At 29.4% G+C, this 27,335-nt stretch overlaps 1 protein-coding gene across 10 annotated transcripts in view; it reads right to left on the minus strand.

Annotated features, from left to right (window-relative positions):
• The window catches only part of LOC140062288 (protein unc-13 homolog B-like), a 130,015-nt gene that overhangs the window by 41,521 nt on the left and 61,159 nt on the right, over positions 1-27,335 (minus strand). For 8 of the 10 annotated variants that reach the window (XM_072108438.1, XM_072108436.1, XM_072108435.1 and 5 more), the window contains 5 exons: positions 10,362-10,414; positions 8,726-8,798; positions 5,577-5,603; positions 2,339-2,410; positions 1,322-1,541 (listed from right to left, as the gene is read on the minus strand). In XM_072108438.1, the coding sequence (XP_071964539.1) occupies positions 1,322-1,541; positions 2,339-2,410; positions 5,577-5,603; positions 8,726-8,798; positions 10,362-10,414 (445 nt within the window). Of the gene's footprint in view, positions 1-1,321; positions 1,542-2,338; positions 2,411-5,576; positions 5,604-8,725; positions 8,799-9,199; positions 9,261-10,361; positions 10,415-27,335 lie in introns of all 10 variants that reach the window. The other 2 variants (XM_072108437.1, XM_072108439.1) reach the window with 2 other exon arrangements.

The raw sequence follows: 27,335 nt of genomic DNA on the forward strand, positions 1-27,335 counted from the left end.
AACTGTGAATTATCTCGGGTTGAAATTGATAGTTTGCGAAAAGTGTATCATGTAAATTTCAACCTCCTTTCAACCACCTTGCACTACTTTTGTGTTCACTTTGGAATGGTTTCATTATTCAGGTAGTATGGAATAACCCTAAGCATATAGTATCTAATAGCTTGTTTTGTACCATTCATAATGCTTATTACATTCTTACCCTTAACTGTAATTATTAACCAATTTATGTAATTTGTTCTTTAATGATGATGTTTAAACAATTATTGTATCAAAATGGGTTCTCTTCACATTATCAGCATTCACGGTGTACATTTGTATGTGCTTATCATGTTTACCAGGTGTGCCTGACATACATTCGTTGAGCTAATACAAGTTACAGCATGTAGAAAATAAACCACTATATATATATATATTACCAATTCTACTCTATAACATTAAAACAACTCAAACCCCAAAGTGTTCAATCCCAGCCTTCAGCAGGTGAACACTCAGCAACGACTATGGTGCGCCAAAGGCTAATTTATTATCGTACATCACCTCCATCAATCAATCAATTTATAAAAAAAACATTTATTTTCTCCTTAAGAAAAATATAACAATTTATGATGAAAGAGTATTGTAATAAATCTAAAATATAAGAGGGGGTACGTTTCCTAAAAGCAAACTTGAGGCAGATGTGCTCATAAAACAAGCAAAGTACAGGATACAAAACAGATAAAGTATAAAGGAATAAGAAATAATATAAATAAATGGAATGGAAGGAAATTTCAACAAAAAGTTATATGGTTTAAAAAAAAATATTGTAGAAGTTTTATAATTGGCTGTAAATTAGTTTTAATGTTTGGTTCTGTAGTTTATAGTTTGAAAATAAGTAACTTAGCAAATGTTAACGTTTCATTTGTTTATTTTAAACTTTGATAAATTGCTTATATGAAGAATAACTTTTTTCTTTTCTTGATTGTTTGTTTGATTGTTTCTAAATTGTTTAGACGTTTTTTTCCTGCCTCTTTATTTATACTTACTGTGAGATATCTATTAACCTAAAACATTTCAATATACAGCATGGAAGAAAATAAAAAATGTAAAAGCTATCAGTTTCTGAGAATATCATGAATGTGACAAAGAGTAATACGTTTGAAATGCACCTACAAAACATTTTACTATATAATATTTTAAAATATACTTGTGGATGTTCATCTAAAAAGTCCTTTCAAACTTCACAATCTGCTTTGCAAAATTGCATGGTTTTCATACACCTGAAATATTAATACCATTTATAAAAGAAACATTAATGATTAACAATATAAAATGCAAAACTTACGCTGAAGACAGTCCGCATTCAATAGGTCCTTACATTTCTCGTGACATTTGACCCCACATTCGGTGCAGCGTACACCTTGCCGTGCAATGCCCCACAATACCCCTTCACATTCGTAGCACATGGTAGGGGCGGTGGCTGTCCAAACCTCAAAGTTATGAGGCGTTGTACTAGAAATGGGGTAGATGAGTGCTTGCAGTGTCTTTTTATAAACATGAATTTTCTGGATATGAACAAGATAGAAAGAAATAAATATATAAAATAATTTTTATTGTCAAAATCTTATTTATTTTATTCTTGTATGTATTTTATTCTTTAAGATAAGATAAGATAAATCTTTATTGTCATGAACACAACCAGGCGAACATGAAATTGGTATATTTTACAAGGGTAGCTCTATCAGCTGTACTACATCAATACAGCTGACTTGAAGAGGGCCTCATATTATTATTTTATATAGTGATATTAAAGAAATTCATTTACAAGCAGTTCAATTCAGCAAGAAAATGAAGATTCCTACATTGCAGGTAGGTTTGGGTCATCACACAATCAAAGTTTTGCAATAGTATTGGCATTATGTTGGTAAATTGTAAATGAAAAAGGAATATGTATCTATTTAATTAAATTCAATTCTAAATCAAAGAAGTTCAAATACATTTAAATAATATAATATAGTGTAATGAATGACTTGCAAAGGTGATGCAATATTTAGTAACTTCTTTCCGAGAAAGGAAAACATTTCAGACCATTATGGATTAAAAAGTGGAGCATATAGCGCACTCATAAATCGGCATTGCATCTGGAATACGGTAATTGTATCATAAGTAGAGAAGATCAAGTGAAGCCATTAGGGATGCTAACGGAATTGTGCGCGGCTTAGTAACGCTTCATTGTTTATTAGTTAATACAATCTTGTTTATAATACTCTGCGACTTAATCATGTATATTGGTATATGGTTTCACAGGTTGTAGAGGGTGGTGCGTATTATGTTAATTTTATAAATATATAAAGGCACCTACTAATTCATTATCGTTCAAAGAAGGTCTGGTTACAAGTGGAGATGTCTTTGGCCTTGGGTTCCTCACAAGAGACTAGAGATGATAGAGAGATATGGAGAAAAAGCTCATTAAAAGAAGTGTGTAGTAATCCTCGCTTGCGGCTAATTTACTAAATGTGAATATGCATATAGGCTTTAAGTATCGTGCCCAATATTGCATAAATATATTAATATTACAGTCATTGTTAGCAATATTCAGCAGATTGCATTATTTTTCATAATGAGTTTTTAGAGAACATCCATCACTCACTCTACATTGGTAAAATAACAGTTATGTAACCTTTGATTAACTGTGTTTTTTTAATCTACCTTCAAAACAAATGTTATTCTATGTAATATAGGCTAAATAAGCCTATATAAAAATAATTATTTATACATGATGATAGTTTACTCTTTTGACATGATGGATGAATAACATTTATTTAAAATTATGCAACCTCTAAATGTAATTTTTAACAGTATGGGTATGATATGAAAATGAGAAGAACATAAACACTTGCAGAAATAAAACTAAACAACTACCAAAGCATCAAATAATATTTTGCTAAAATAATGCTGATTGTGCAAATATAAAAAGAAGAAATATCCTTTTAAAATGGAATTAAAAAGGAATAAAAAGGATCCAAAGAGAACTTACAGCATCCTCTAGAGAAGAAACGAAAAGGAGTGTATAAAGGATTCAACAGAGGGGGTACTTTGGGGGTAAAAACCCAGTACGTCTGTTTATTAATAAAGATATATCCCAAGCATTTTTGTCATACAGTTTTACCAATATTGTGACGGACAAAAGGATCTATAAGGATTGTAACTTCAACTGTAGCACTTTTGACAATATTGTTTTCAGATGTCAAAAGTAGGGTAAGGTAACGGAATGAGGAGGTTTACAATACATGAAACAATAACACTGGCAGTAATACCTACCATGTAATACACCTGAAAAGAAAAGATAACATTATCTACAAATGTTTACAACATTTAACATTACATTACCCAGGACATTAATCTGGAAATTAGAAGAGTCAAAATGCTGTGAACAGTCCCTTGATGAAATTAATATGTAAAAACATTATACAGTAGTTTCCAGTATTTTAACACTATAAATACTAATACTATTATTTGAATGTTTCTCTAATGACTTAAAGCTCTGTCCACACTATCAAACTAGTTTGACAAAAAAAGTGTGATGTGCCCAAATATGGTAGTGATATGGCAAAATATGGTAGTGATATGACATCATCATGCCCATATATTATCGGCACATCACATTTGTTTGGTCACATAAAGTTTGATAGTGTAGATAGAGCTTAATATAAAATAAACTATTGGTAAGTGGCAAGGAGGGAACTGGACAACATCTGAGTTAGCTAAATGCTCTTTCCATTTCTTCTATCAGAGAAGCCTAAGCGGAGAAGTAGAACATGGACCTCTAGCATTGCTGCTTTACCGTTCATCAAACATGGTTTTGACAATAAATAATTCAAAAAATGAATTATGCCTATAAGTGTAAAAACTCTGGGCTATGCTATCTCAAGACTGACGGATAAGTGCAAACTTAAAACCTTGCTTATTTACCCACATAAATTATTTTATATGTATAATGCTATGGCAGAAAATGGCATGGTGGAGTAAAATCTATAGTTAAGCTAGTCTAAAGGAAATGTAAGACAAAATAAATATCAAAAAATCATAGATTTCATTAAAATTAATATTGCATATATAATGTAACTTATACTAGTTTTGGGGCATATGCAAAACTACATAGTAAATACTAGGCAAAATAGCATAGTAATTAATTAGTGGAATTTACATACATAAGCTTTAAGGTGTGTATTGAGGACTGCAGGATAGAATATATTAACTATGAACCAATTTTGTGCTTGCTCTATCTACACTATCAAACTATTTTGACCAAAAACCTTGATGTGCCCAAATATAGTGGTATTCCCAAATATGGTAGTGATGACATCATTATGTCCACACATTTTTTTTGTCACGTAAAGTTTGATAGTGTAGACAGAGCTTTTTACTGGCCACAGTTATAAGTCACAAAGACTTCTAATATTATTCTTATGTATAGAAAAAAAAATATTATAATCATACAAATCTAATAATCCAAATTTCAAAAGGCCTATATTCATATATCTAAAGGTCTGTCTACACTATAAAACTAGTTTGACAAAAAATCATCAAAGTTTGCTTTTATCATTGACAGATATGTATGCAGAAAATTTCATTTAAATTCTTATCTATTCTAAATATCAACTTGCAATTTATAAATGTTTTTTGATGGAACAAGTCACCACTAATTAAGGAAACATTTCAGTAGGACATGTTTTAAAATAAGGGGGCGTTTTCAATAATAGAATATGTAATCATAAAATGCAAATCATTTGAATTTTCCTGCTGCTAAATGGTGAGTTTATTTTGATATATGCTTATATGTATTTCAGTGTATTATTTTATTGAATAAAATATACCAGTGATATATATTATGCAAATGCCCGAATTCACTTAACAGTAAAATAAAATGAGGGGACAGTTTAATTAAGAGGACACTTTAAATAAGGATAATACGTTTTATAGAGATTTAAGTTGTCACTTTCAATTCAGGAGATTCTTTTTAACAGTTTTTGTTTAAAGATCTCCTGTATTAATCTATTCAGAACCAAGAAGGAATTTCATGCCAAAAAAGAAAAGAAATATTATTTAAAAAAATAGAATGCAATGGATTTAAAAGTTCTAATAAATATAGAACACTGTTATAAGAGTAAAGATATTTCAACTTCTAGAAAAATATAAAATCTATGTTTTTTTTAAAAGAAACCCTACTTTGTTTCAAATAATAAAAACATACATGTACAATGCCTATTTACATTAGTGATTCATTAGACACTATACAAATATGCATTATGATTTATTATATTGAGCAAAACCAAGAAAATACATTGAAAAAATAACAACTTTAACCAGTGTGTAAAAAATATATATAACAATAATAACTAAAATTATAATGATTAGAAAAGACAGAAAATGAAAACAAACAGCTCACAGAAATGACACACAATTTGCACAAAATCCAACAGACAACAGTATATTAACATTCATATCAGATGACCTAAAACACATTTTTCTCTGAATACATGCTGATTAATGAAAATGAGATGTAAAATATATGAACGCAATAGATGGATGTTACATACCAAACACAAAGGTTTCAGTCCTTTCTCCTGAATGTACCATAGAGCAAAGAATAGATGGCAATAATGTTATGACACATGATATAAGTCAGTCAATGCAATTTTACAAAATGCTAATTAACATACAAAAATTTATATCTTATATAAGTTTAACAAATTTAAAATGTTAAATACATTAATCATTTGCTAATGTGGGAGTATTTTTAATCGTGAACTTTGTTTATAGGTTTTAAGGAAAAATTAAAAACAAGCTTGCTGTCTATCTGTACACTTATATAATCTTATTAATTAAACAAGGAAATATATAAATTTACACATTTTGGAATATCATGTCATAATAAACAAGTAGATAATAAACGATAGGTGTTTTTAACATATATTGTAATATTCTGCAAATAGTCGCTATAAATTCTTAACAATGCACCAAATAGAAAATATTTTTTTTTTAAACCAACGTGAAAAATAAGAACCATATTAATCAATTTTCACCTTTGTGTTTCATTTGCTAACATATTGACTGCATTATTTTATAACAATGGCATTGTCAAGAAACACCCTTGCTCATATTTATAAAAATAATTATTATAATTATAAAGAAAATTAATATCATAAGCCAAACATAAAATCGATTTTTAGAAGTCCATTTTATTCTCTTTCTCATTATACCAATATTTCCAGCATTTAAACAAAATTTGCATCAATTTGTTAATAATGGTAGCTACCTTTTTTATTGCCACACAATATTGAGGGAGAAAAAATAAAGGAATTGAAAAAAAAAAAGGATTTCAATAACAAAACTGTCCATAGTTACTGTTCAGTGGTAGAATACTAATTTTAGAATAGCTGATAAGATATCGATTGTTAAATACCAACACTAACAATAGTATGAAGAAAAGAAAATGAATGCATGTTGACCTGAAAAAAATGTAATTTAGAGCAAAAAAATAGTCAAATTGGCTGCCAGCCAATGGATTTTTGGTTGAATTTAACCATTTATTTTGTCATTTTACAAGTGAAAACATTATTTTTTTTCGTTTTTTTTTCTATGGAAGTGATTAACTTTATTAAAACTTCAAAATAACATATTCAAAGTCTGATTTAATTCATCTTAATTTTTCATGTTTTTGGGGGACAATACATCTTTAAGATTGCTAAAATGACCCCATGATAAAACTAAAAACATAATTGAATTATATTTTAAACAAGCTATAATTAAATATTTGTAAAATAAATCTATATCAATTATAACATTATAAAAAAGAAATTTTGTATGAATATTTATAATAGCTCGATGAATGCAAATATCAATTTATATGTTAAGAGCTTTCTGTTTCAAACTGAGATGCTATAAAATAAGATTTTCCATATTATAGTAATCATCATTTTGTAAATACATTTTTAACTTTTTGGTGAACCAATTGTAAGTAGTTACTTTTAAGGGCACCACAATCTACCCATGGGCTATGTACACCCAACTATATTAGGTTATATAAAATAACACAGTGATCAATGTATGTATAACATTTCCACATGTATAGCCACAGTTAAGGACAACAAACTCTCCCAAAATCAGAATTTTTAAGGTCAAATTTATAGGTCGCAATTCTACTCTTTAAAAAGAATTCTGCAAGATATTCTTATCATCCTGGCAAAGTTTTTGCATATCTGAAAAGCGATGGTGTCTGTCTAGTTTTCAGAATATTCCATTTAAAAAGTTAAAAAAGTCTACTTTTGGAAAGTTCACTGCACTATATTACTTTATTTAATTTATCTTTGAAGCTAATTATGTTTCTATCAAAAATGTGGTATTATTTGTAAGCAGTCCTTATAAGTTATTATTATTGATCAGTGACCTATTTCCTCTAATTAAACACATTGCAGACTAATAACATATTTGCAATAATATTTGAAAAATAATATACACATTAGATGGACAGGTGTAAATAATATTTGAGTCATAATATAAATTGATTAAGAATTTGTCTGTAAGTGGCTAAATCACTAAATCTTGGTACAAATAGAAGTTAATTTAGCTGTGTCAACTAACTGGAATAGAATCATATCAAGCAGGGGCGGATCCAGGATTTTTTTCAACAGCTAACACATACTATTAATAGTGTGTTAAAGTAGTTCATAATTTAATTTTTAGCTGTCTACCAAAAAATGGTGGAGGTGGTGGAGTACGCACCCCTTTGCAAAGATGGGCCAAGGTTCCAGAAGAAGTAGTAAGGTCTGTTTAGATTGTATTAACTAATTCCTGTAACTTGTAACTCCCACTTTCTGGCAAACAATTTATTCCAATTTTTAAAAATAATAATAAATAATATTATTCCTACTCTATCAATCTTAAATGTTAATAAATACAGAAATAGCTATGTTACTATGAGAAAATTCAACATTTCTCCAGATCTTCATCGAAGTCCAAATTAAAGATAACTTTGTAGAATGGGTTTAAATAATATCAAATTTAAATATTTTTTATTAATCAATTTCACTAGGATTTCCAGAATGCAAATTTAATGAATTGTCATATTGTTGTCTCCAATATCCAGTTAATATTCATTGGTTACAGATTACATAATTTTTGTTATGAATATGGTAATGTTATCATACTGTGACATGAATATCCCATAGGTATTAAACCAATTTGTATCCCTATCCTCAAATTGTCATGTTCCATTATGTTTTTGATGATGACCTTTGACACAACCCAACTTCATGTTTAGTATGCCAATACAGTAATTATATTTTGCATCCAATCTTCCTCTACATTAATATACATATACAAATTTAACCAACTTAAGAATTGATCTCTTTATATAAACACTTACTGTTGTTAAAGACAATTTATATCAATATCAAAAAACAAACTATATTAAAAACTGACAAATGCAGCTATTAAAAACTAGAATAGAAGAAAGAAAACTTTTGTCTAAACCTAACATGACTTTTATTACATCAGATGGACAAAAATTCACTTCATTATTCTGATGCAAAACTATCAAAATAAATAAACACACAATAGAAAGTTAGTAATAATAAAAGACTCGATATTCTATATAGTAAACAGGCATGCAAAAGTGAATATTCAAAATTCTAAGACTACGACAGACAGATTAACAGACAAACAGACAACTACAAAGAATTCTCACCACTTGGATAGATCGGCTAGGCTCTGGAATTTCAGAAATTGAATCTATGCCAAAGAAAGGACCATTGCGAGGACTAGTTTGTGTGGTAAGGAAAGCATGAAAGAGGTAAATAAAGAAGAAAAAATGTTAAAAATGCTCTTTTGTAAAAAAAGAAGAAACAAAGTGACTTGATGTGAAATGATTACTGTTTTGCTGTGAAACAGGCATTAATTGAATTTTGGGCAAACTTAAAATCCATAAAAAATCTTCAATTCACCAATTTCAGTGAATTTATATTGAAAATTACATAAGGAAAGTTAAATTAGTGAAATAAAGAAAAATATTAAATATTATTTGATTTTTATCGAAATATTTTTTAGATTTAAATCTGCCCAGTTAAAATAATTAATTAAAGTGTTAAAAAAATTGTAATGAATTCTGGAAAATTACTGAAAGAGAAAATGAAGAATTAATGCAAAATTTAATAAAAATTACCACTGAAAACTTTCTAGTTGGTTGCTCCTCAGGTGGCATAACATTTATATCATAAAGTTTACTAAAAAATGTTCAAACAAAAATGAATGTTTAATAAAAAATAATTAAGGACATTTACAAATGAAAACCAGTAGTATATTGTTGGCAAAGTATATTCTATCACAGAATTTATTTGTTGAAAATATGAAGAAAATACAATTTAAAAATGTCAAATAAATATAGAAAATAAGTAGCTTTAAAAATCACTAGGAAAAAATAAAATCTATTTTATTTTATTTTTATTTTATTTAGTTGTCAACCAACAGCGATGAAACTGCCACTAACAGGTTGAATCATATTATAATAGATGAAAACTTTATTTATGTCATGTGGATAGAAAATTGAATATTTTTTTCCAAAAAAATCATGTATATTTCATCATCAAATTATTATGTATACGTTAGCAACATGGTATTAAAATAAGTATTTTTTCTGCTGTACTTCTGGGAAAAGCTAGTGAAACATATGACATTAAAATATCTCTTTCAGTAACTAGTACTATGGAAAAAAAAATATAAATACTCTCCGAGGTAAAGGTAATAGAATTTATATGTGTCTAGAAACAATTTATTTTTAGAGGAAGAAAAAATAGTATTATTCTGTGATGTATTGTAATTTTATACAATAATAATATATATATGAAACAAAAAAGTTATTATGGGACCATCTTAAAAAGGAAATATTCTATAGTGACCAACAGCACCAAACGTCACATATATATATTAATTATTTAGGTAGTTAAAGTGCAATAGATGTTTTATGTTAAATTTCTGTCTAGTTTAGACTGTTCATATCACACAAATAACCTTCTAAGTGTGAACAAGACCTTAGGCTAAGTTAACGGTAATGCTCCCTTTCTACGATAGGTAAATATTGGTTAATCAATACATTAAAAAATGTTAGTATTATACAAAATATTGAGATGCATTTAATGGTTTCCAACATAATCTCCATGTATACAGTTTGACTTTCAACATGTATTTGTATACATTATCAGAAACATACTACAAACAATATAAAAAGTAATTCATATTAAAATACATATTTAAAATGATAAGATAAGAATATAGAATACAATTAATTAAACTTATTATGAGGATGTTGAATAAAGTATAAAACTCACCCTCCATTACCCATGATGATTTGGGATTCCTCACTACTTCCCATCACAGATGCCTACAAAAAACAAATTAATTTAAATATCAAAACTTGATTTAAAGCATAAAGTAATCAAAAAGAAAATGTAGAATACCTCAAGAAAAGAAACACACAATTTAAATTTTACTCGGGACAGAACCACATGGCATATGGTAATTTAAGAAGAGAATCATACCATTGAGGTACACCGATAGGAGAATCATGGCCCATGGTATACATCATTGTGGTACGTAATTTAATAGTTCAAATAATGAACCAAACCATTTTGGTACAACAAAAGAAGAAACACATCCCATTATGGTAGTGGTGGTTGTGGTACACCAACAGAAGAACGATGGCCATTTATGGTACAGTAGTTTAATTAAAGAACCACACCACTGTGGTATAACACCAATAGAAGAAACACAGTGGTGGTTGTGGTACACCAAGAAACACATCCCATTATGGTTGTGGTGGTTGTGGTACACCAACAGAAGAACCATGGCCATTTATGGTACAGTAGTTTAAGTAAAGAACCACAACACTGTGGTATAACACCAATAGAAGAAACACAGTGGTGGTTGTGGTACACCAAGAAACACATCCCATTATGGTAGTGGTGGTTGTGGTACACCAACAGAAGAACGATGGCCATTTATGGTACAGTAGTTTAAGTAAAGAACCACACCACTGTGGTATAACACCAATAGAAGAAACACAGTGGTGGTTGTGGTACACCAAGAAACACATATCATTATGGTTGTGGTGGTTGTGGTACACCAACAAAACAACCATGGCCATTTATGGTAGTTTAAGTAAAGAACCACACCTTGTGGTACACAAGAAACAAAATGGTGGTTGTAGTACACCAAGAAACACAACCCGGTAGTAGTGGTGGTTGTGGTACACCAACAGAAGAACCATGGCTATTTATGGTATTTAAAGTAAAGAACCAAATAAATAAATAATAATTCTTTCTACAGACATAATTTAATTAAATAACTTAACTTATTAATTCATTTTTGTTTTCGGCAACAAAAAAACCAAATAAATATTTAATTTCTCCTCACATTAAATATAAATTTAATATAGATGTTTAAGGTGAAAAAAATTAAGCAAACAAATGTAAGAGTAATGTTTGCAGAAGGTTTATGTGAAATTAAGACACACTCAGTGAAGTCATTCACACTTGCACCTCACAATCCTATTAATGTCAAATCCAATCAATACTGTTAAACATTCATAAGACTATGTGTATGTCTTTCTGTATTTTTCATGGTGCACTATGAGTGCGTTCAATGCACCCTCAACATGAGAACAACATCTTTTGCATCACTTAACACATGAAAAAGCTCCCTAATAATTAGAGTTATTTTTAAGCTAACACTATCTAACTTTATGTGACAAAATTATGTGATGTGCCCATATATGGACAGGATGATGTCATATCACTACTATATTTAAGCATATCGCTACCATATTTGGGCACATCACACTAGTTTGATAGTGTAGACAGAGCTTTAACCACTACAAATACACCAGTTTTATTTTAAAGGAAATAAATCAAAAGAACTACCACTGTTTATAAAATTGTTTTACCTTTTTTGCATTGTTTCTAACATTTTCACAGCGATTAACCAGGTTGAAATATTTGGTTATAGAGTTGAATTGTCAAAATAATGATTAAAATATAAATTCATTCAACCTGTTTTTGTTGTGCAACTTTTAAATGCAATGAAAAATAACGGTTTATTTAATTTTGATTTAAATTTTTTTTTGTCTAACCACCTATTGATTTTGTAGACTTTCTAACTAAATATCTAAATGTGTAAACATACCCTTTATTGCAAGTAATAACAATTATGCAAATTTAAGGTATATTAAAAGTAGGTCAACCAGTTCTAGGTCAGTAAACACAATTAATGCTAATAGAATAATTAAAGATTAATTATCTATACTTAATAGTTATCATCCTTTTTAATGCACAACTGACATTACGAAAATCAAAAGTTTGGTAATTTCTTATTATTGATACCTTTCTTGTAGTCTTAAAATTTAGTAAAAATATTTAGTAAAGTAATAAAAATATTGAAATATTTTATATGTACAAGGCAGGTATATAATAATATCCTTTATAGTATCATTACGTTTTATTAGACTCAATAAAAGAATACATAAACAAAATGTATTGTTGGTTGATGACTAAAGATATTTAATTTTCATAATTAATAGTCCAATATTTCTATTGATAAGTATAGTCATACTGTCATTATTATTTTAAACCGGATATATTATTATTAAAAATGTTTATAATCAAATTAATATTATACCAACATAACAACTGAGAAGTCCAGCTGTCTTTTAAAATAAAACTGTCTTTTTCTTTCTTTTATACAATTTCAATTTTTCTTCAATATTAGCCTATAGAGTTATTTTATTCAAATATTAGGGTGCACTGTCTACACTATCAAACTAGTTTGACAAAAAAAAGTATGATGTGCCCAAATATGGTAGTGATATGACATCCATATATGGGCACATCATATTTGTTTGTCACAAAGTTTGATAGTGTAGACAGAGCTTAATGAAACCTTGAATCAAGACAATATTTTAAGCCTTCTTCGATCGTTCAATTAAGAACAGACTACTAAAAGCTAACGTCACCATGCGTTTCACGCTGCTAGCTTTATGCACTATGGGATCGTCAGGGCAGACAATCAGTTTAGAAATAAAAAAACTTTAGAAATTCAATCAAAACATTTAATTTCAAAGTATTAAGTTATCAATATTTTATGAGATAACTTTTGGAGCAGGAAACCTTAACCCTGCTATAATTATTTTCTTTGCAATCAGATTTGGGTTTAAAGTTTTTTCCAGAAAATATTTTTTTTTTAAATTCAAGGAAAGGTTAAAATGTTTTCTGAATTACAAATTCAAGGAAAATGAGGAAAACATAGACAGTATTTCAAATAGACTTCCAACTGAAACAAATAAAATAATGTATAAATATGGTCCAAGTTTGGACAATTATTATTGTTTTTGACTTTGGCAATTATACATATAAATTCTTAAAAACAGCAAAAAAACAAAAATTAAGTGAATAAAATACATTTAAAAAGTTTGCTAAAAATCTAAGAATTCAAAAAAATGGGGTTTTTCAGATTTAACCATTAAAAAGATGTTCTTGTTTTGCTTCAACTATTGATTTCAACTAAAAATTGGCTAACTTCAGGTGATATTGCTGCTGCAGTATTTTGTGAGTTTTGAAAGAATATAGCCTGTTTTATTGCAAGATATTATACGACTCTGTTTATCATAGTACCAAAGTTGTCAATAATAGTTAGTACAATTGCATCTAGTATCGTTAATTATGTGAATCCAACAGAAGACTATATCATGACTTTTACACATATAATAAAATACAAATACATCAATGTGATGCATCATTCAGAGTGCAATGTTGTGGAGTACGCTGCTTACAACACATACGAAATATTCGCAGGTAATGCTTCATCGGTCATCAGTGATTTCACGCATAACAACTCTATTTATCTGAACATATGGGATGTGGTAGTGGGTTTGTAATCATAAGGTCCTAAGTTGAAGTCCATAAAAAGCTCATGGTTTGTGAACATCTTTAGGGTATGTTTTATATTATCAACTGTTGAAAAGGATCAATAGCAGCAGCAGCAGCTTAAATGTCAACATTAATGTCATAGCATATTGAAACGTAAAACTTGTAAAAACTAGTCTTTATGCAAAATTCCAAGAATTTGTTTATATTCCTTACAAAAATAATAATCATAAAAATAATAATGTACACAAATATAATAAATTTTGATATCAAATCTCTTATAAAATTGTTTATACAACAATATTTGTTTAACACTTCAGGTGTGTTCACTATAAAAAATGTATATAAGAATTATTTAATTTAATGGCTCAAAAAGATACCTAAATTTATATCTTTTTTTCATTTTTTTTTAAAGAGTTATGCAGCTGCCTGCCCATGAATTCCTAAATGGCTCCACTCTATCTTACAAATGAATTTATTAGCTATATAGGCATATCGTACAGATGACAATTCCTATCTTTCAATACTTTTTGTTATCAATATTTATTGTAACTGATGTAAAATAAATCAATCTCAATCATTTTAAATTATCAAAAACAAGCCAGGTAAACTGCTGATATTATTTGTTGGAAAGAATCATCTAAATGATATAATTTCAACAAGTCAATCTACATCTACTCATGTACTATACATTATCCTATAAGAGGTTAAGAACCTGTATTATGCAATAACCTCACTGCAGCCATGTACAATTGTTAAGATCAATTAATTAATCGTTGTCAGATAGATTTAAAGATATTACACATCTTCTTACTTATTGGCGAGTACTTTATTTAGATTTGACACAATCTACCAGATTTGTGTTTACTTTTTCCTTGAAACTAAAGATGAATTAAAATGTAGTTTCTTGAAAAAAATGCAGATAATTAAATAGTGACTGTTTCGTACCGGGACATGTGACTCATATACTGATCATGTTCAAACTTGCTACTTTAGTATAATCATGGAGAAACAATATTTGTTGCTACATTTTTATTTTTTTGAAATTTTTAATTCAACAAAATTTTACAAGGGTGGTCCATCTAGCCGAAGCTGATCATTAGGAACCCTCACAGAAATACATTATGACAAGACCTAAACATGTAACAATAAAAATTCAAATAAAATAAATATAATTTATAAAGATAAAATAAAGCACAAACATTTTAGAATAAAAAATAAAATAAATTAAATTAAATTGGCAGGAAAAAGGAAGTAACTAACAAGAAGATGGTTCTTGAGCAGAAATTTAAAGAAAGAGTAAGATGAAGCAAGCCGGATATCTAAAGAAAGAAAATAGTATGATCACCTTAATATCTTTCTAATTATATCTCATTAAATAAAAACATTTATCAATATTCTTTTAATAGAAAGATAGAAACTGTATTAGTAACAATTACCTTTGATAATCCCATTAGATTCACTTGATAAATGTTGTAAAAGTGAACTAGAATGCATTTAACGAGATGTTATTATGTTATATTATGTTCACTCTCACTAATTTGTTAGCATCAGCAGCAGGTGTAGTAAATAAAAATGCATGTGTGACAAGAAGTAACAATTTGGCCTAGTTATAATATTTAAATGAAAAGAGCTCGCTTTTTGATGCAGCGGTGGATCAGCTCTGTCTACTCTATCAACTAGTTTGACAAAAAAGTGTGATGTACCAAAATATGGTATTGATATGCCCAAATATGGCAGTTGTATGACATCATCATGTTTATATATGGGCACATCACATTTTTTGTCACATTAAGTTTGATAGTGTAGACTAAGCTTAATAAGGGAGGGGGAACCACCCTCCAACACTCTCTCTATAATCAGAGACATTTTTTTAATTGTACTGTAAAATAATCAAAATTCTATAAACTGCAGTACATCAAATTGATTTAATTCTGAATATTATATGTTATTATTTATACATTTCTATGTTTATACCTATGCCCCTCCCCAATTATGTAAATTTCTGCACCAGCAAGGCATTATATACATAACTTAAATTGTTTCCTCAAATCATCATCATCATCCTTTTCATTCCTTGATAACCATTATAGTTCCACTATCATTTTTAGTGTATTGAATTTCTAATTAAAATAATCAACTTTAAATCATACCAATTTCAGTGTCTACATAAATCCTAATTATTCATATAGTATTTGTCTACCTTTCAATTTACGAACAACTTGGGACTAAATAGTTGATAGAATGGAAATTGGATTGAAAAAAAGGTCAAAATATATGTCATGCAATTAAACTTTTGGTAGAATTTGTTTTGGAGGCAACATTTCAATTAAAAAAAAAATGTAGAGTAGGTAAAAAAATGTATCAAAAATTAACTGAATCAAATTAATTAAGTATTTAGATTGATGTATTTCCATCATTATTGACTACGCTACTGTACTCAGTACAGAATTTCTGGCAAAAAGAACAATAAAACATGTTTTATATTATTCTTTTTGCCAAAAAGTAGTTTTTAGAAATGTTGTTGGCTATAATATGCATTTGAACAATTTATTTTTTTCTTAATTTAAATGCTAATCCACAACAAAATAAAAGGTGTGATTCATGAGAATAAAATCATTGTAATTCCTATTCATAAACAATATTACTATTCATAGAATAGTGCATGATGTGATTCCATTTAATACACACCTTGCATCAAGGAAACGTTTTTATTATTAAAGGTGAATGACCAATTAGATTGATCATGTGACTTTGTACTATTGTTACAACTATTCACGACAATCAATGATACTATGACAAGTCAATTAAAAAACAATTTCTCCAAGACATGTTCAAAACATCGTAACAATTATCTCATTAATTTCTTTGTGCTTTTGACTGTACACTACAAATTGATAATACCTTCTGGTAATGTACAGTAGCAAGGTTTTAAATGGCAGATAACGGTTGAAAGAGTCATAGCAAGGTCTACTGTTTGAAATAACCAAGACAGCAGACTTCTTATACACCACCTATACTATCAACTCAAAAAGAAAACACCAAGTTGAATTCAGAGAACATGAGATGACTTGAGATTGGCCTTTTCCACAATTACCCCAATGTTGTAATATTAAAATCTTTGAAGATACAAAACCACGGTGTTTGCACATCAAGTTGACTGTCTGACTGTCCAAGTTTCTCCCCTGGTACATTGGTACGAGTCCAAGTCTGCGTTCAGGTACATGGCATAAAAGGGGTATTTTTATTAAACTGCTTTGGCCTTGCTTTTTTTATCGGAGCAGTGTAGAACAGCTTGTGGCCGAACATAAGAATGTTAAAATATTTCCAAAATTTCAGTGGAAATGTATCAGCAAACTCTTTCACAATTCCTTTTGCAACCTTTCACTGGTTGAACCCTAATTTTCCATTAGACAAATAAAAAAAAAAAAAAACATGCACATGTACATTCATGATTCCACTACATTATCAAATCAATTAAGAATATTCAAATATTTCCCACACTTTGAATTTATATGTTTAGGTAACAATTGAAAAATCTTGTTGTCATCTGTAAAAGTTCAAATGGAATACAAATTTCAGTGTATATGTATGGTGCATGATAAACAACCTGTATTAATCTTCATTCATTGTTAGTTTCATACTTAAATATCCTTGTATATCTTCCTTAAGCTACTGTACACCAAAATTATATCTTCTAGCTACAAAGCAAAACGGAGAAAATAATTCAATGGCTCATAGGGAGAGTAATTATAGGTTGTAATGACTTTTTCCCAGTTTTTGTTTTCTTTCCAACTTATAAACATTGTAAAATATTGCCATTTTTACAAAACTGTTTTTACCAAAGCTGAATCACCATCTAAAACCTGGACTAAACAGGAATATGGATATCTAACAAAATACAACTAACATTGGAAAAAATAATCTTTAACTAGAAGATTATGTAGAGTAGATTTAGAACTTTGATCACTTTCAACCAGTTACTTCTGGTTTTTATTTTTAATAATATAATTTGGATATTTCTATTTTTAATGTATATTTTCTTTATATATTATTTTGATTACTCTTTGTCTTTACTTTATTATGTTAGTTATGATATTTCCAATTACTATAACACTTTGAAAATCAGCGTACTAGTACTGAAAGTGACTGCAGAATAAAGAAAGAATAAATAAATAAAAAGAAAGTGAGGCTTTACTGTGATAACTAACTAATAATTAGCAGTACTAAAGGTTTGTTTCTTAAAATTGGTTGAATTTTCTGATTTATAACATTTTAATTTCAAAACTAATCCCAGGCTTAAAAGCTGTGTTAAATTGTGTAGGTTGCAGATAGTAAAGTGTGAATTAAAAAGCAATAACAAACTAAGGAGTTAATATAGTAGATACATTATTCCACCAATAAAAACCTTTAATAAAGTTCATAAATATATTGAGAATCTTATCTCTATAGATTCCCTATTCCCTGAGGCAAAATTGTATATTTATGCAAACAATAAAATAGTATAGTATCAGGTTTGTCAATAATTTAAAGGTGATATTAAAGTCAACGACCAATTTTATTTGCACTATAGATGTTTATCTACATTTCACAATTCTGTAATTAACATTGAATTATTAATGCATTACATATTTAAGTGTCATAAAGATGTGTTTCCACAAACGCAAAAGCTGCAATAGTAAACTTGCAATAATCTACTTTAAAAAAATATATAATGTGTGTGTTAATGCTTTAATAAAGTCTGCGTCATATTAAACTGATACAAAAAGTAACCCACTTCTAATCAAGTTCTCTCGTTCCAAAAAATAAGATGAAAAAAAAGAACCATCTTTTAGTAACATCAGGAAACCAAACTTTATACTACAAATTGTTAGAATTTGATAAGAAAAAGTACCAATAGAGGCTTTGAGTATTCTATCAAATACTTAAGCCTATAGTATCTACATTCTGGTGAAGCATGCTGCAGTATGTCCAATATCTAAACTTACCTCCAAATCAACCTAACAACTACATTGTATTTTTTACCAGAAACAATCAAGTCCAGCTTACTGCAGATTTGTATGTTATATATACCAATACCATATAGTTGTACAAATACATTCAGGTATTAGAAACTACTTCCAAAACAGAATATGAAAATAATGACATCAATAATAGTAAGCATATCCATATTTTGGTTTAGTCAAACTTGAATGAGTAGCCTTGATGATGTAAATGTTGAGGCATTGATTAGGCAATAACAAAACAAATATGTCCTTTAAAGAGATTGGAATTTTCACAATCGGACTTAAATGATGCATTTAGAGAACATTGGAATAAATTCTAATGCAGCACAACAGACAATATAACTGTAGAATTGCATTGCATTTATTAATGATATCAACAGTTTCCAAGAAATGTATTTAAATGTAAATGTTTATGTTCAGAAGAAATGGCTGGAAATGATCTGGATAACAATACAAATTGCTGGGAGTAAAAATATAAACCATTCTTTTTCAAATTATCGATGATTGAAAATGTATTCGTGTGGGATTTGAACATTTGATAATCTATGAAGTTTAGCAACATATACATAGTAATTGTACTATCAATTTCCGGTATTAATAACTTTTATGTATGTAAAAGCATTAATGTAAAATGTAATGTAATGTAAAAGCATTAATGTAAAATGTAATGTAATGTAAAAGCTTTAATGTCTTGTATAATAGTGAAAACCACTGAACTGTTAATACTTAATGGATTTTAAAATATAGGGTAACATTCAACCTAGGTATTGTAGACAAGGGAATTTAAAAGTGACTGAAAAAAGAAAAATAGCGCAATTTGAAATAGGGTTGAGTTTCATTATTTACTGTGGAGGATTGGGTATTGCTTCTGTGGGGATTGAAAGATTGCTTCACCAATTGCCAATGTCATACGTCAATTGAGTAGGGTTGAGTTTGATTGTGAAAGATTAGAGGTTTACTAGTATGCAAGAACTGCCAATGTTATAGCCCAGTTTAGAAAGATTAGAGATTGCTTCAGTGGTTGTTACCAATGTGATAGGTCAATTGAGTAGGGGTGAGTTTGATTGTGGAATATTAGATAGAGGTTACTATGCAAGAACTGCCAATGTTATAGCCCAGTTTAGAAAGATTGGAGATTGCTTCAGTGGTTGTTACCAATGTGATAGGTCAATTGAGTAGGGGTGAGTTTGATTGTGGAATATTAGATAGAGGTTACTATGCAAGAACTGCCAATGTTATAGCCCAGTTTAGAAAGATTGGAGATTGTTTTAGTGGTTGTTACCAATGTCATAGGTCAATTGAGTGGGATTGAGTTTGATTTGATGTTGAAAACTAGAGATGCTTCATCATGACAATTCAGATATGAAGTAGAACCAAATAACAGTATATACAAAAGGCACGCAAACCATTAAGATTGAGAACCAGGTGACAAAGATCACAGACACAGAGGCTACATACATGATTATATTCAATGCTGTATAATATTCACATCCACATCTTCAAATAAAATTACCATATCATATTCTATTTTTATCACCAAGCAATTACCATTACATACACATATTATCTAGCACCACTATGGAATATCCTCCTGATTATAATAATTATATTTTATATATTAGCATTTGCAGTTATTATCTACACAGTCGCCAATCTCGTTCTTATAAAAATGTTTTTATATTGTCATAATTATGATGGTTATGAGGACACCATTTGGATTACACTTACACAAATATTACACCTAAAATTATTCAACGAAGCTTAAACCGCAAAAACTCATTATAAACTAAATTATGTTTTGATCAACGAAATGCAAAAGAAAGTTAATATAGAACAACACAACCTCGGATTTCACCATGAACTAGTTACCTTATGAAATAAAACATGTTAAGGTTACTGATGATAACAGTATTTATTTATCTGGATAAGTTGACAGATTGTAGAGTGATGCTTAATGGAGATAAGAATATAGTCCATTGATGATTTAACTCATGAGAAATAGTTAATTGTTATTGATTTCATAGCCACACATAATCAACCCAGTTGCAAGAGTTGACAAACATAATCCAAGGAAAAGGTAATCCTTCTCCATCTTCATTAAGAACAAAATAATATAGGTTATGAGTTATGAATGCGTTTGTCTAGTCAAGCTTACCATATTGTATTAGGAAATAAGAGATCAAATGAATGTTGATGATTATCTATTTATACTGACAGTGTTAGTGTTGACCTGATGATTTCATTAAAACTGAACAAAATGAATTGGATAAAGAAAAAAAGATATTTGTGATAATATACCAAAGATTTTTTGTTTAATCTAGTAATCCCAATCTAGGTTGCAATATTTAAATGAATTTAATAACTATCTATTTATACTGAAAGTGTTAATGTTGACAATTTTATTAAAACTGAACAATATTGAATTGGGTAAGAAAAAAAGATATTTGTGATAATTATATAGGTACCAAAGATTTTTTTAAATTCTAAATCTATGTTGCAATATTTAATAACTATTTGATATATTCTATTTAGTCTGCTTACATCACAGAATGGGCTTTACATAAAGGCACAGTAGCAGACATTTGACTATCATACAAAAATACCTAGGTCCGATTCCAGTCCACTCATCAGCAAATAGGTTGAAAAATACTGAGAATTTGATAAAGCAGAGTAGAAAAATAGGCCTACTAATCACTAACAACATTCAAGGTTATGATGGGCTCATTCACAAGTGGTCGACCCCACTCGTCTCCCATTTTGACAGCTTAATTAAATAATTAACTACTAATAATACATTACATGTAAGTTTAGCGCTTCTTTCCGCTCTTGTAGTTTTTTTTTAATTGATAATTTATTGTTGATAAGTTGAGATATTCTCAAACATAGTGTAGGTACTTTTTGTACCTTAAGCCTATTTTCCACTAGGCAAATTTGTTCGCGCGAATCGAAAGCGTTATGCTCTGCGCATGCGTATTCGCGTTTCTGTCTGTCATACTCCCTTCTGCGACGAATTCTAGTTCCTTGATTTTTCGCTTCAGCGAAATTTACTAGTTCGAATTGTTTCTACTTTTTGCGAAGCGAAATATTGCGCAACCAATCAGAGCTCAGGAAATGAGTTATGACGCTTTCATGAGCAGTCATGCGAATCGAAATGCTCAGCAACCACGCGAGGAACATGAACGTCGCAGCTATTCGCTCATGTAGTGGAAAGAGAGTAGGCGATTTTTTTCTCTTCGAAACGTTTGATTCGCGCGAACAAATTCGCCTAGTGGAAAATCGGCTTAACTTTACTTGATGTTTCTCGTCTATCATTGCGTTTATTCCATTTTTGGCAACCGTTCTAAGATTTGCTTCATCTTTCTAACATTGTCTTTGAAAACTATATTGATTGAAGAGAAATAAATGCTTTGATGATATGACGATTCTTGAAATGTTTGATGGACGGTAGGAAATGAGCAGTACACATCAATCAAATCAGACAGGGCATCAAAGTTTAAACCAGTTCAGAGCATAATACAACATAATCATATTATAATGTGCCATCATCAAAAATATTATGCCCTAAAGACGTTCAAGCAATGCAATATATTGAAATAAATATACATGAAATTTTATTGTATATTCTAGTCTTTTTCTCATTCACACAGATTTTCTCATAACTTGTAATCTATATATCAATTTATGTAAGGGCAAAATTTGGTAAATTGTGTGTTACTTTTACAATATTTATAGATGTATTTTTTGAATGACAGCACTCAAATATAAACATAAATAATTTGTATAATGCATGTGAGGTGAACGTGAATTAATATGCGTATATAGTTTCTACATTATCATATCATTTTAATTTTAAAATGCTTGAAATGTCTATCACACGAAAGTCGAAGCCTTAAATTAGATCTTGAGAATTTGCATATATGCCCAGTGGGAAGGTAAGCATATGAAGAAAATGAAATAAGTATACTACTATTACTAATAGAAGTCAATGAAATAAAAAGTATAAACAACCAACTTTCTATCGTCAATACTAAAACAAATTAAACTGATTTAGATAACCTGATCGAAACTTCTATCCGTAATTTATAAGTGCATCAATTTAAATGTGCATAATAGCAGAAGGAATACAGAGAAAGAACATATTTAAAATCTATGAACAGGTATCTTCTATGACCCTTCTGTGACCCAAATGTATGACGTGTAAAGATGGACCAGAACGTGCTTTTAAAAATTGATAGACGTGCTCCATGGATAATCAGCCAACACTTCTGGAGTATGGAATGGACAGATTTTAAAACATGTAATGTGTAAAGATTAGGCAAGAATTGTTTTGGCTATGGCACTTCAAATTAGAAATTAATTGGTATCAGAATCAGAAAATATACTAGTAAAATAAGGCTTAACAATTTCTAGAACCACTGTAAAAGGTTGCTCCAATAAATGAACCTGCAAAAAGTAGTAAGTCAGACTTTTTTGGAAAAAATTGCCAGAAAGAAATTGGCAAACTTTCAGGAAGTGGGAGTACTCGGAGATAAGTAAGAATACAGGTACACATTTTAATCTATGTCACATCACAATTTTTTAAATATGAAGTCTGTGATATCGTAAACCAGACTTTTTTAGAAAACATTTGACTACAACATCCTGAAAGAAACTTCAGAGCGTTCAGGTACCCTTCCTCAGTACAATTCAGAGTCCTGTATACTTTGAAAGGAGTAAGAATAAAGGCACACATTAGAATCTTATGTCACTTCATTTTTTAAATATAAATTCTGTGATATCTCAATCTCAAAATGGCTACAAACTATAAATTCAATGAATATTTTTGTTAGTTGATAAATTTGAGACATTGAAGGATATAGTAATATATTTATGAATGTTTTTTCCAATTGATCTTAAGTTTCTGATTTGTCTGTTTTTAAAGTAAAATCATTTGTTATAATATACGATATTAAATTATAACATGCAAAAGTAAAACATCACCAGAAACCTGACTTAAACCTTGTTGCCCATGATATTTTAGATTCCACTACCACTACAAACTTGACCTGAACAAATTGCAGATTTTTGTGAGAACTTTAATACTACAGTACACAATCCAAACACGAGCATTAGGATTAGGATTAGGAATAGGTTTAAACTAAAAACGTTAAATATTATATTAAAGATATTAGATAAAAGATATAATCAAATGCCATGAATAATTTTGCCAATTAATTAAAATTAAAAATAAATCAAAATGCATTGGATATCAAATACTATAAACCAAGTAATATATATCCAATGCCCTCTAGGCCTACATTAATGAAACGTTGGAAATAAAATATTAATGTACGTATAATATGAAGGTTCTAAATATCTTGTGAATATATATCATATATAAGTAGGGCAGATATTTAATGCGGGTCATGATATAAAATATTTATAGATATTACATTCATAATTTGTTGGTCTACCTTGCGAATGTTGTCAGATCACCTTTGGTCATGATAGAATTGAAGAGTTTCAATATGTTATAAAATTAAAAATCTAATCTATAATAAACGATAAGAGAGATTTTTTTTTTTCTTTATTCTGATATAAAATCAATAGGATAAATACACAAAAAAGTACCGAGACGGCAAACTTGTTTCCATTGTGGTCCTAAAACAATGTTTTGTCAATATGGAGTGTATTGTATCTGTATGCTCTTACTTTACAAAGTACTGTCAAACAACAGGTCTTGTAAGTAAAAAGTATAACTGTATAGTCTGTCCATTTAGTTGGTCAATTTTTGATTGGAAACAAGCTTTGCTTCTAGAGAAGGTTTAATTTTTTAACTGAAGAAATGTGGAATGTATTGATATATCAATTGAACTAAATAACTGGTTATTTTATCACCTTTGCCTCACACCTAACCTATCCTCTTGCCTTTTCCGCATGCCTCTTACATCTACAGTACCTCTCCTATCCTCTTACTCCTGCCTTTTCCGCATGCCTCTCACACCTACAGTACCTTTCCTATTCTCTTACTCCCGTCTTTTCCGCATAAGTATGCCTGTCAAACCTTCCTATTGCCTTCCCCCACCTTCTACCCCCATGGACATGTTTCCTCCCTTCTTTCATATTCCTTTTCTACTTAATCTTTAATATTTTAAACAAAATGGTATTGAAAATTGGCAATAAATGAGGTTCGTTTAAATATTTAGATAGAAATAATTGGAGAAGTACAATAATACTGTACAATAGGATCCTCTATAAAATATGCCATCTTTTCTTTTATAGAGTCTATCTATGCCTGTGAATTTATATTACATCATTAAAATGGAAAATGATCACACACATTGACAACAAATTGATACGGACAATTAGAGTAGACATCTTTGTCAACACTGACAACATTTACATAAAGAAAAATGGAGAAACAATATTATTATTAAAAAGTGTTATGCATGAGTGCTATTGTATTAGTTTATCTACTTTTCGCAATTAACGATCGACAAGGATTTAAGTGCTTATAATTGAGGTGAATATAAAATCATCATTAATGTTTCACCTCTATAAGATAATCGAGGTTACATCCCTTGAAATTTGTTTACCTTCCTTTTTACAGGATCATTTTCTCCCACGAGAAAAACGCTGCATTAACTCCCTACGTCACATGAACACTAAATGATCAAACCGCATGGATTTGAGATTATAAAACTATTGGGACACATTGAGAACTAAAAGCTAGTTAGACCGCTATCAATACTCTTTATTTAGTTCATATCCTGAGCAGTTGTGGTTCATGCTACTTGACCCGTAGGTCATAAGGTCAAACTCAGACTAACTAGAGTGTGTCTTTAAGTGAGACATTTTATCATTTTTTTTCTTTAATGATACTTGTGTGCAAGATGTAATCGTTCCTGATTCGGACAAGTTAAAAGTGTCAGTGTTAATGCTACTAGAATATGATATGGTAATTGTGATACACTTGTAGAGTACATAGTGTATCCTATAGGTATACTAAAACCACAGCATTAAGTGCATCAAGTTGATAAGATGTTTTTAAAGATGTGAGTCATCTGCTCCACTGATATACATCAGCTTTCACCAAAGTGGATGACTTACTGTAGGCCCGGCCCAGCTGCTCTCACCAGTTGTTACTCCTGCTCATTTGTACCATCAAGCACAAAACTTTATAATTCTAATTTTAAACGTTGAACATTTTTAAATTTTGAATTTTTCTATATTTTATTGTATTTATTGTATTTATATTATATATTATATATTTATATCTTAAATTGCGAGGTGGTCATAAGAAATAAACAGATTCTATATTTTGGTTTTCCGCTTGTTTAGCGCTTGTCTAAATTGGCCATTATACTGTATGATAGGCCTACCTTACAGTGCTATTAAACAGGAACAATCAAAGGCTATACTTTACCAGTGACATTTTTTTGTACATAGGTTAGATACATCTTTTATTATTGCCTACAATAGGATCTGGTAAAACTTGCATAATTGTCCAGAAATTATTTCTAAATTGGAAAAACACTGCAAAATATTCATTACTAAAGCTTTTACAAAACAGTAAAAACATATATGTATCCTTTGTTTAAGCAGTTACTGTAAATAACCTACTACTACAGAATAACCTTTCGGACAATAAGTGAAGTATGATAGTACTAAATGCACTTGAAAAATCAATCAAACAATATTTGACAAATGCCTATGGTGTTTGTAGGTGCTTAAATTGTGAAGAAATACAAAGTCTATTCCAGATCATGGCTTCCGTTTACCGTTATGAGTCGATTAGTGTCAGGATACTGCCGTTAGCTTCTGACACTCGAATCATCATATATTCTCACTTAGAAAAGCTGTTATTTTAAAGATTTTATTGTATTTGGGAACGATATAAATTATTCAAACATCTTCGTATTTTGTCTAGCGGCAAGGAAATAGAAGGTGTTTTATCACCAGTGTATGAATATTCCACCTTAACACAAAAGAATGACTATAACCTAGAAGATAAAACATCTTTCATGTTTCGTCGTCGTCATGGCGATGGAAGATGATGAATCAGTATAGCCTCACAATTTGATAAAGGAAATACAGTAGAATGTATCTATCACCAGTATTCCAATATCGACATGAACGAATCACTAACAACACATAAAACATGATTAATTCATCCTAAAAATATTATAGTCATCTTGCCAGATTTTTGCAAAAACTTTTTTCATAGTTTGCAGTGAACATCATCAGCGTTGGCGCAAATTAATAATGTAAAAAGGGAATAGTTTGTATAGCGCAAAATACAAAGTCTCTATGCGCTGTTTAACAACAGTGTAGTGTAAAAAGAAAGAAAATATTATATATATACATATTGCCATTAAGAAAACAGGACTTTCAATTTTTT

Source organism: Antedon mediterranea, chromosome 11, assembly GCF_964355755.1.
Source record: "Antedon mediterranea chromosome 11, ecAntMedi1.1, whole genome shotgun sequence".
Lineage (NCBI taxonomy): Eukaryota > Metazoa > Echinodermata > Crinoidea > Comatulida > Antedonidae > Antedon > Antedon mediterranea.